Source organism: Mytilus californianus, unplaced genomic scaffold (assembly GCF_021869535.1).
Source record: "Mytilus californianus isolate M0D057914Y unplaced genomic scaffold, xbMytCali1.0.p SCAF_7, whole genome shotgun sequence".
NCBI lineage: Eukaryota > Metazoa > Mollusca > Bivalvia > Mytilida > Mytilidae > Mytilus > Mytilus californianus.
The window spans coordinates 74,974,359-74,987,174 of NW_026262723.1; the positions used below are offsets into that span (position 1 = coordinate 74,974,359).

Here is a 12,816-nt window from a genome sequence, read left to right on the forward strand (position 1 = left end):
ACTGGAGGTTCTAGGGTAGATTGCTTTGATAAGAGAACGACCATTGGATTTTCTGGGGGGGAGGGAGGAGTTTTTGACGGTTGCTCTACCATTCTTATATTTTGCCGCGTGAAGATTTATTTTCACTTTTGTACACAATCGTTTCCTGTAGTTAGTGTTGCCGAATATTCGTTTCCATCGCGTCATATACAAGGTTATTTATTTTCAGCTCTGACCAGACCAGGATATCAATTTTTTAACCCCCCCCCTCCCCAACCGGGAAATCAAATGGCCTTGTCCTAACTAAATAAGCCCCCCCCCTTTTTTTTTAAAGAAAAAGAGCAATACACCTTATCGCTAATCCCGCTTGACCCGAGAATCAGTCCCGCTCGAACTTTTGACGTCATACAACAATCACTTTTCCATTGTGGCGTCAGATATTTTCTATTATGACGTCAAAATTTTACGGGAACTTGTGTGATGTCCAGTAATGGCGGACAAATAGCGATAAGGTGTATTCAAATGCAGTTACTTATAGAAGTCATCAATGAGACTATTTGCTTGTCTATCAATTTCTCTGTTTACAATTTCTCTCAATGATTTCTGTTTTAAAGACAATGATACAAAGGTGTTCCTCGGGGATATACGTACACCATGCCAAGAAATTGCCTCCGTTGAAATTTTGCAAACATCCCATAGAGCAAATTACTCGGATGATTAACAATGACCATTTGGTACATGGCCGTGTTCTAAGCGACACGTACATGCAGGTCATAAATCAATTTGTTGAATGAAATCAAATCTTTAACTACTCAGTAATGGGTGCCGTAGGAGGTCCACCGGAGTTTTGAGCGAGGATTTCTTGGCATGTAAATAAACTCATGTAACAGATAGAAAACTCAGGGTTAGAATTCCTATATAGAACAGACAATGTGCAGTGGCAAATTTTTTATTCATATTTTGAACACAGACATATGCTTGTGCTTCTACTAATGCTTTATTTTTTAATGGGTAGTGGGCATTCTTATGTATGTGTTTATTTGAATATGCTAATTTGCTTTATATGTTGCATGTGCTTTTTATTTATTGACATGTGTTACTTGTGTGGATAGTATGTGCTGTTTGTATGGATTGCATGGTGTGCTGTATATGGATCTGTTGCTATTCAATGATTGATCCTGTTATGTTATTATATATCAGTCGGTAAAAGAGCTCTTGATCTATGTTGATGGTATATATATGTTAAGCCCAGATCGACGTCAGGTCTCTAATCGACGTCCGTTCCTCAAATCGACGTCTGTTCCTCAAAGCGACGTCCAAACAAATCTGATATCACATCCTCAAATCCAATATTTTGACACTCTAATCGACGTTCAATGTGACGTCATGTATTGCCAAAACGACGTCCGGTCGACTGTAGTCTTCTCTAATCGATGTCCAATATCAATAAATAATACAATTACTGCACGTATACATGTACATATAAAAGACTTTGATTGATTTTGGAACATTCAAATACGAAATAAAAGATGAATTTTGGTCTGATTTGTAGGGTTCTTATAAGTCTTATAACAACTCAATTTTTTAAAACAGTTACAGACTTTCCATAGAGATAATTTCAACCCGAAATAGGTAACAGATGTATTGATAATAATTTGCATAAGGTCGATTTCTTTCCGATGCAGTATTATTGTTTTTAGATTGATCTTTATTTATATCATATGTATTGTTTTGTCTTTATACATTACGAATCGTAATGACTTCGTAGACGTATGAGAAGGAACAACAAAGTCTGTTACATCTCTTCCCACAGAATCAACTAAAACAAAATAGAAGGACTCACATCGATAAATGACAAGACAACCATCGACATCTTATAGAGCTATTTTCCTAATGCATGTAATTTCAAGGTTTGGGTGGTTTGCTTGCTTTGTTTGTATAAATGTTTGCTCAAGCATTGTAATTAAGATTGACATCTGCAATCAATAAATAGGCGGTGCTTCAGCTTGTATACATTATACTCTTCATTATACGTAACACCCAATAACATTGAAGTATAATGGATACAAGCTGAAGCCCCGCCTATCTATTGATTGCAGATGTCAATCTTAATTACAATGCTTGAGCAAACATTTATACAAACAAAGCAAGCAAGGCAACCAAACCTTTAAACTACAAGCATAAGAAAATAGCTCTAAAATAAAAGTGCATATTAATATTTATCTTGATAGAAGTTAATCCAATCGATCTACGTTGTCGTATGTCATTCATATTCATATTACTAGTAATAAATGACATGTGAGTATACGTCAATGAGAAAACAACCCAACGACAAAGTAAACCAAACGACATCTAGAGTGCAACATTCAATCTTCAATAGACAAAACAAAGAAGTACAGACAATGTTTTGAGAGTATTATAATTCGGACTGTAAGATATTTTTCAAAAAATTTCTGAGTTTTACACCTGGAGTGAAACAAATACAAAAGAAATGGGAATTATGTTTTTATGTTGTGCTGTTACACCACTGTTCCAGGTTAGGGAAGGGTTTAAGTGCTCACAACTGATATGTTTAACCCCGCCTCATGCTTGATGTGCCTGTCCCAATGCAGGAGCCTGTAGCTATATAGTTCAGTGGTTGTCGTTGGTTTATGTCTGTCATATTTGTTTTTCGGAATTGTTTTGTTATAAATAAGGCCGTTAGTTTTCTATTTCATCCTCTTCATTTGAACTCTGATGGATAGTTGTCCCATTGGCAATCATACCACATCTCCTTATTTTTATATAATCTCTTAAATTTTAAAATTGTTATCACAATCTGTTTGCATCGACAATAAATTTTAGAAAACATTTTTTTTTTATAAGATAACTTATTTCATTTGCCGCACACAATATGTTAAAAGTCGTAAAATTTATGACGTCATTGCGGCAAGTTCATAAAAGATAAGAGAAGCCAAAAATTGGGCGTCGATTTGAGAACAACAAAAATTATGTCGATTAGAGGGCCATAAAATTTGGCCGTCGATTAGGATCTTATTTCTTTGTGACGTCAGATTTGGACGTCGATTTGAGGAACGGACGTCGATTAGAGACCGGACGTCGATCTGAATCTTACATATATATACTCGAATTTAACACTTTAAATAAAGATTTCTGTCTTTTTAACTTACTAATTAGTTATTCAATGTCGAAAAATGATAGGTGGACGTACTCTAAAGGTTCATAAAATCACAATTAAAGGGCAATGTTATCTGATAGTTTTGATGAATTTGCCAAAGATCTTGACTTTTGGCATGTTAGCCTATGCCAGATTTTTTTCTGTTTACTACAGTTTTCAAGATATTAGACACTTATTTGCATTAAAACACTATGTTCTATAATTAGTAATTGTGGTCATCGAAAAATGGTTCACAAAATAAAGTACCATTCGTGTCAAGTTACGGCATTTGAAAAAGCCAAATATTGAAATAATATTTCGCAATTAGCAGTCAGTATGGTTTAATATTGTCACAGCATACGGATTCAGGGGGCGTAGAGGGTGTAAGCCCCCCTCTTTTGATCGAAAAAAAACCTTTTTTTTTAAAATCGTCAAATTAAAATTCGACTAGCTACGCTCAACATTGTTTTTGGTTTTTTCCAATTATGTATCCCCTTTTCCTCATACCATGGATCCGCTCCGATGTCTGCCTACTCGCGTTGCAGATACATTTGTAAACTTTGCATACTGGCAAAGATATTTGCTTTCAAATAAACTCTATGCTATATATAAAAGATATTTAATAAAATGATACCTGTCTCGAGAATGTCAACATATTATAAGTTATATGGTTCGCTACTGACCCCTTTACGGATCCATAGAGGGTTAGTAAAATCCATAGGGGGTGAGGTCGAAGGCCGAATCTCCTTTGGATTTTATTCACCCTCTATGGTCCGTAGGGGGTCAGTAGTGAACCGTATAACGAATTTATCGCACGCGGGACTTTGTCTGCTGCGTTTTGTAGAAAAATAAGCAATGAAACACAACATTAATATAGGTGACGTCACCATTAACAGTAGACGTGACGTCATGAACCCCCTATGAAATTTACTAACCCCCTACGGACCCATAGGGGTCACCACGTGACGGCATTAAATCAATCACAACGTGATAATTTACCCGCGGTGCGATAAATTTATAAAGCCATGTTCACTGCTGGTGATTTCACATGCAAGAACAACATGCCTTATACGCCCTGAGGCTTGAAAAGAAAAAAATATAATTTGGCTTGATTGTAGTAGAGAAAAAAAATCCAAACCAATCAAGGATTTGTATTGTATACAAATCCTTGAACCAATATAGAAAAAATATAACCCCTTTAAGTTTAATGGTTGTTCACTTATATTTACGCTTATACCGGGTCATATGACCATCGGTAGCCTTCGGACGTCATCTTGATCACAGGCACTTGTCTCTGAAAAAATTACTTATATACTTTATAGGCAAGTGCTTGTGATTTTGATGGTTAATTGGATGGTGACTAGTTTAAATACGCACAAAATTCTGCCGGATACAATTTAACGAGTCCATGTATTGTAAACTGTTTCTTTTGGGCTTTTTGTAATTTGGTTATATGATCATATATGTGCAATTATGTTACATATCAAATATAAGAATTTGAGTCAATTTAGTGAACATCAATATGACAGCTCATTGTTCTTTAAGGGAGACCGCTTCAATGAGTCAATTGATGGTTTCAGCCACATATGTATTTTTGTAGTTCATTTTTGTTGTTTACAATTAATTTCTCTCTAAATATGTAGATTCAAGATTATAGGCGGAAATGCCAAAATTCGGTGAAAAACCTGTATATTCTATAAGGAGTCAATTGATGGCCAACTTTTTTAATTCGAGCGCCACCGATGAGTGTTGTATTGACGGGAAGGGCGTCTGACGTGCAAAATTATAAACCTAGTATCTTTGATGCTTTTTTTTTTATGTCATATTGCATAGACATTTGTTTATTTTTTAAACTGTATGTGCCTTCAATATGTCGCTTGGTTAGTTTTGTTGTTGGACGATACCCTACATCTCTTTTTATTCATAGTAAAAAAAGTAGACAAAATCATAACTGTCAATGTAGACAAACTTGGTCCGTCATTGGCGGTCGTTGGAAACGCCAGTCTCTGCAGCCAGTCGAGTTGCATCTTGTTATGAAATATCTTGACCATTTTAGCATCAGTTTCAATGTCTCAATCTAATGCTTCTCTACTATAAACATGCGGCTTGAAGAAGTAAGGGTAAAGTCTGGTCAGTTAGGAGTTTGAATAATGTGTTCCGGTATATAGAATGATGTAAAATTGAGAATGGAAATGGGGAATGTGTCAAAGAGACAACAACCCGACCATAGAGCAGACAACAGCCGAAGGCCATCAATGGGTCTTCAATGCAGCGAGAAACTCCCGCACCCGGAGGCGTCCTACAGCTGGCCCCTAAACAAATATGTATACTAATTCAGTGATAATGGACGTCATACTAAACTCCAAATTATACACAAGAAACTAAAATTAAAAATGATACAAGACTAACAAAGGCCAGAGGCTCCCGACTTGGAACAGGCGCAAAAATGCGGCGGGGTTAAACATGTTTTTTGAGATCTCAACCCTCCCCCTATACCTCTAGCCAATGTAGAAAAACCAAACGTACAACAGTACGCACAGTAAAACTCAGTTTAAGAGAAGTCCGAGTCCGATGTCAGAATAGGAAACAAAAGAAAATAAACAAAATGACAATAATACATAAATAACAACAGACTACTAGCAGTTACTGACATGCCAGCTCCAGACCTCAATTAAACTGATTGAAAGATTATGTCTTCATCATATGAATATCAGGCACAATCCCTCCTGTTAGGGGTTTAGTATTATACCGTCATAAAATATATGAGAAGAACATAACCCGTGTCATGCCAACAACTGGTTTTAGGATAAATATATTTAATTCCGATGCAAAGACCCTATAAGTGAATCAATATTAAAGCCAAAATATGCAATTTTTAATGACCTGACAAGTGTCTTTATGTGGACTGTTATCTTGTGATTAGCCCTTTCACAAATCTTACCACATCACTTTATTTTTATACTGAATTGCATTTATTGTGTATGAATAAAAGGACAATTGGGGTATACGTTTTGGGACAGCAATCCAGGACATTTTTCTTACATAGCTACATACGGTAAATAATTCAACACTTTGTCCACCAATTACAAAGATGTTCAACATGTTTAAAAGTCTTTTTTCAGATAGGTTAATGAGGCACATGCAGGTTTAGTCTCTTTTCGAAAAAAAGTTAATTTCCCGAAAAATAATTATCTGTCAGAAACATTTGAAAATGTGCTGGAAATACAGCTTTCAGAATTGGTCGGAAATGTATATGTACCCTTTCAGGATAGAACATGCACGCCAACATTCCTTGCTAAAACTTTTGTAAGATTTGAAGTAGCTTTAGCCAAGGATTTGTAAAGTAAGACTTCTTACTATAAAAATACTATACAAATCCTTGCTTTAGCATATGTCTACCAATATATATGGGTTATTTGATAATGCCACCACATGGTATCCTATAGTCTGACAGAAAACAGCAGATAAAAAATGGGTGGTATTGTTGAAAGCTTGGCAGTTATCAAAAAGGTGTTTCATAAGGTTCGAGCTTAAGACAATTGCTTCCTTCATTGAAAAAGAAGATATGTATAATCACACATGACAACACTTTAACTTTCATTCACCAAATTTTGATGAACGTATTGGTACTCTCCAAACAGATAGCAATATTTTAACTGATTGGTTTCATTCTGAATGTAAGTAGACATATAACCGGAAAAGTTTCAGGCAATTGCTATTGGATAAAGTATGCTGGAAAAAAACTGTGGTCAAAATCTCAAAATGCATTTAAGAAATTTATTACTTGTCAAGATAAAGAAAATGTGGAAAAAGATGTCCATCCGATGATTATTTTGAAGCGTATTGGAAGTTGATTAAGCTAAACAGACGCACTATTTTCAAACTTTAAAAGCATCTGATTGCCAATGAAAGACTCAAAAAGACCACCAGAGACCAAATGCCGAGGATGTAAGGAACTTTATGCCACAATATTCAATAAGGTCTTCAACAATGAGGAAACCCAAACTGTATAGTAAGTAATAAAATGTCCCGACATAACAAAATGTAAAACTATTCAAACGAGAAAGCCAACGGCCTGATTTATGTACATAACAATGAACGAAAAACAAATATGATAGGCAGCGTCCAACGAAAGCCACTGAAATACAGGTTATTTGACTTGGGACAGACGTACAGTATGCTTGAGAGCGCTCATCCTTCAAACATGGTCGGGGACTGAGGCGGGAACCGGGAGTATAGGGGAGTATAAAATATGGATATGCTAGAAAAGTTTCTTTTGAATGATTTTTGTCTAGGAAGAAATTTAGGGGGAGGAAGGGGGGAAATTTGGAGTTGTTGCAATTAGGGATGCCCCCTTTCCATCCCTGAGACAGAAGTGTGACAGCACAACATAAGAATAAACTGTTAATTTAAGCTGAAAAAGACTGGACGCTTCAGATCGACACAAAGAACAAAAGACATCTTAAAAAAAAACAGACACAAGGACCGATTTAAGAGTAAGCTTATAAGCAAGAAGAATACATTAATTAATGTGCAAACTTTTGAATAACGGACAGCTTAGCACCACATGTTTTATCAGGCTTGATTCTAAAATAACGTAATAGATATACAATTTTATTGGCATTTATCAATGCAGTCCATAGGGTATGAAAATTAACTAGTCTTTCAAGTACACTACAACAGTTCTCCGGATTTGGCTACCGGAAAAGTGGGAAAAGTTCGGTAATTTGTTGGTAAGGATGGCACTTGTTTTTTTTTCTCTTTAAATATTATATAGGCCTTTAGGCATTGTGACTTAATTACAATGAGGAACTATGCTTAAGATTAATGGTTGGTGTGCTTGTTCTGCAATTATGGTCTTATTCAATGCTTTCTGCTTTGTGTTTAATCTGTAAATGCATACATGTGTTTTACTTTATAAGTATGGTTTGTGTGCTTTTAATTGCCACTTCGTGTTTTTGTATGTTCTGCAGTTTTCAGTAAAGTATAGTGTACATAATTATTTGCATGAATGTCTGTTGGTTTGAAAGCTCAATGCAAGCTAATGTCCATTTGCTATTCGCCTTACTGGCTTCAAATAAAGCTTATTTGACTTGATATCTAAATGCTCGTCTTTAATAACTGTATTAAAACTATTACTGCTTGTATTGTTCTTTGTTGCAGCAAGCCCTGATAAAAAAAAATAAAAAAATCATTGGATATTGCCAAACTGCTTTTCAAAGTTTTCCGCTTACAGATATCAGACCTACTGAACTTCCAAGAAAAGTGCAATTTTAGGTAATTTCTATGTTAAGTCAGCAATTGAAATTCTAATATAGAAATAAAGTAGGTCCATTACTTTTAAAAAGCAGAAATAGAACTTTACCTGAAACTAGGTTAAAATAGTATATTTCCAATATAGCTGGAGCAGAAATTGCTGCAAATTTGCCTTTCTTCACATACTTGGTCTTCAAAAAAATAATATTACCTAGTGTTTATTTTACATGCATAATATATGCTTTTCCCTGACAGATTAACAAAAATTTCACAAGAAACTCGAAGTATAGATAAAAAAAATTAAGAGTTTGAGGGAAATCCAGATACATTTCTGTTTATTTCTTTCTTCCGCCCATAGATTTATAGATCAGTTTGTATTGTTCTTAGCATCTTGTATCCTTCATTTTTTCCTTCTTTTTTTTTTTATCTTCAATGAAACTAAACAGTTTCATGTTCACTTGATTTGTAAGAAAGTTTGTGAACAGTGGAGAAGTAAGTCGTGTGTTAATCAATTGACATTTGCCAGATGTAGGTACCCTTTCTGAAGAGGAGTTAAAACAGGAACATATATATAGTTAGATATACTGTTCCCAGGTTAAAAGAAACAATGTTGGTCTGTTAGGATGAAGTTAGAAAACGGCTTAAAGGACAGTGATGTCGCGTGAATGGGCAGACTGGCGGATGGTGAAAAGTGGATTTCTTATTTGTGTAATCAACTCCACCCAGATCCCTTCAACTTCACAGAAAGATTGCATACATGTTGAAGCACCTGCTATTATGGAATTGTTCACAATATTTACAAAAGATGGTACTAGTACCATTTTGTGTAATCAATTCCTAGTTTTCAACTCCGATCCCTGAACCGTCAGAGATATATTGCACACATGTTGAAGTTGCGCAATTGTCAGAGAAATGATTTTTGCTTTTTCCAGATTTGTGAACTTGGTCGTTTTTCAGCCAAATTTACAAATCAGGATACCAGTTTTGTGTAATTAACTCCTCCCAGATTCCAGCACAGATCATTGAAACTTCACAGAATGATTGCATATATATATTGCATTTGTGCAGTTGCTTTTAATGAATTGTTGGAGGATTTTATTAGTTCTTTGGAATTCACAGAAAGTTTGAAAAGCTTTTGAAGTTGTGAACCTTTCATTATTGAGTTGTTTTATGATTTTTTTTCCCCATTTTATATTTCTACACCAGTATATTTAAATGTTCAGTATAAGACTATTCTCTAGTGTTTAAGAAACATTTAGTGCAACCCTACAATTTGAGTCTTTCATCCATTCCTCCATCATCAAATCAATACCTTATTACTAATTCTGTATAATGATATTCTTTCATGTCTTGTTTCTGATTTAGAGCTATTTTCCTAATGCTTGTAGTTTAAAGGTTTGGTTGGCTTGCTTGCTTTGTTTGTATATATTATGGTGGAGTTTTGTAATTAAGATTGACATCTGCAATCAATAGTTAGGCAGGGCTTCAGTATACATTATACTTAAATGTTATTGGATGTAAAGTATAAAGCAGAGTATAATGTATAAAATCTGAAGCCCCGCCTATCTATTGATTGCAGATGTCAATCTTAATTACAATGCTTCAGCTAACATTTATACAAACAAAGCAAGCAAGCAAACCAAACCTTTAAACTACAAGCATTAGGAAAATTGTTGGTGATTGGTGTAGTCCGTTGTATTGTCTAATATTTTTGGTAATTCCTGTTATTCTATACATGTTTCACGACTTTTTTTTTTAAATAGAACAGTGTAAAATCACTTAGATCAACGGGAAAAATTGTTATATTTTGTTTGACCCACTGTGTAATGTTACAAAAGAGAAGAAATTTCAAAATATAACAATCATATAAATCAAGGATTTCTTCAGATAGGGTTAATCATGTCACAAATAGGATCTGCAGTTTTGTCTATGAGTTTCAATACTTTCTACCCCCAATGTTTGAAACAATATTGGTCAAAAGAAAAATATACTGTTCAACAAACAGACCACCAGATCAAATTCCAATTAAGGCTTTTTAGTTTCCTAGCAAAGAAAAAAATGCCATAACTGATAGATTTAAATTTAGAATTAACTCTGATTACCATCTTTTTTTGTGATTAAAATGAAATGATCAATTCTTGTATTGGGCCTTCCATAAATAGATATAAGAAGATGTGGTATGAGTGCCAATGAGACAACTCTCCATCCAAGTCAAAATTTATAAAAGTAAACCATTATACGTCAAAGTACGGTCTTCAACATAGAGCCTTAGCTCACACAGAACAGCAAGCTTTAAAGGGCCCCAAAAATTAATAGTGTAAAACCATTCAAATGGGAAAACCAATGGTCTAATCTATATAAAAAACGAGAAACACTTAAGAACCACATCAACAAACGACAACTACTGAACATCAGATTCCTGACTTAGGACAGGTGCAAACAAATGCAGCAGGTTTAAACGTTTTAATGGTACCAAACCTTCACCCTTTTTCTGAAACAATAGTGTAACATCGCAACATAGAAAGACACACTATAAAATATCAACTGAAATAGCTTAACTCAATCAAAGGACATATTAACACCTGTGAACATACACTGAACAAATAAATTTGACGTACTCTTGCCAACTTAATTCAAAGTGACCAAGTGGTTTCATGAGTAATTATTCTGATGTTCTAGATTTTTTAAAACCATACCAAGACACAGGACATGAAAAATAAATACTTTATTTAATTTGGCTCTGATGAAATTAACGATCATCTGCTTTCTTTAATAAGAAAGAAATTCTTGTAAATATTACAATAATATTGATAAAATTCCCATTTTATTTATGACAATTATCAACCAGAAAAATGAAACACAAGAAGTTGGTTACATTTCTTTATTCAAGATGTCCATCCAAATAGCAGAGCTATCACCATGAATATTGTTTTAGCTAGCAATAAGCAATGTTTTATTAAATATCTAAATAATCAATGTATATCAATTTATACAAAAAAAAATAATGATGACAAAAAAATATTCAAAATATTGTTCCCTATATTCCATTGCATATCACTGACCGATCACTAACAATTTATAAAAATAAGATTATATTGTGGACAAATAAAACTCTGCTGGAATGCATGTATGAAAAATGGTTCTAGGTTAGGAAACTAATGTACATGTAACATTCTTCACTTTAATTTTTTCCCCCAAATTAACCATCAGGAAGAACATTTAACTAGCAAATTTATTGCCTAATAATAAAAAATGAAATTCCAGCATTTCAAAATGTCAACAAATGTTTTCTGATATGAAATAAATACTGTTAAGAATGTCAAGAATGTTAATTTTCAATCACATAAGAAGGCCCCAAATACAGCCCATTGTGAGCCTTCATGTGTCAGTAGAGGTACTAGACATATGGTCCATATAAAGATGAAACTTTTCTAATATATACAACTCAATAGCAACTATTTAATAGTTATATAGCACTTGATAGAATATTGCATTTTGCAGACATGAATCAATTTTTTTTTCTTCAAATTTCAAATTTTATATTTTTTTCATAGTTTGAAAGATCTTCAGCGGATGGAAATCATGATAATGATATATTCAATTATCATATAATAATATGTCCAAAATCATGAAATATGATTCAAAATATACATAAATATCGTTATAAGCAATAATATCTATAGCACTGCCATACAAAATGCTTTTTTTTTAATTATTATCTGCTTTGCAACTTTACCATACTTGGCACACTTCTTTAGAAAACCTAACAAAGGCTTACAGATCTCTTTTGTATAAAAATACTTCATTCACATAAAATTAACAAAACAAAGGTCACATAAGACCATACAAAAAAGAAACAAAAACAAAAAGACGATTTGTTTTTATCGGCAAAGCTGTGAGAGCTATAATAACATTTAAATAATATAAACAACTAAATAATTAAATATAATAGTTATTATGGTTATGCTTCAGCATTTTCTTTAGTTTCATCAGCATCGTCATCATCATCAAGATCACCAGCTCTAAGGGAAGACAGGACAGTTGAACGAGTTCCAGCTCTTGAAGCACTTGGTCTAAAAATAATAATAATAAACATTAAAATGCTGATTAAAATGTAAATAAGGTATGTAAATATCTCCTTAATCATGCTCCACCCATGCTGTAAGTAATTTGTGACAAATCCAACATTATTCTAGTGTTTCAAACATGCAAAAATATTTTAAAGACACCAGTTAACCTCCAAGACATCTTTATGGAGTAGAGACTGAAAAGGTGATTAGACTTCACCTCCATACAAATAAATAACTGCCAAATATTTCAAAATACAGATATATGACCATGTGTGACAAAGAATTTCCCAACAAATAATGCATTGAATATATAAAATAATCTTTTAAATTCTCAATGACATTTTAAGTTTTCTT

At 33.7% G+C, this 12,816-nt stretch overlaps 1 protein-coding gene across 6 annotated transcripts in view; it reads right to left on the reverse strand.

The window, feature by feature from the left end:
* Positions 1-11,259: 11,259 nt before the first annotated feature.
* The window catches only part of LOC127708474 (myosin heavy chain, non-muscle-like), a 64,671-nt gene continuing 63,114 nt past the window's right edge, over positions 11,260-12,816 (reverse strand). For all 6 annotated transcript variants that reach the window (XM_052213348.1, XM_052213345.1, XM_052213344.1 and 3 more), the window contains one exon: positions 11,260-12,465. In XM_052213348.1, the coding sequence (XP_052069308.1) occupies positions 12,354-12,465 (112 nt within the window). In that variant the 3' untranslated portion in view covers positions 11,260-12,353. The remainder of the gene's footprint in view (positions 12,466-12,816) is intronic.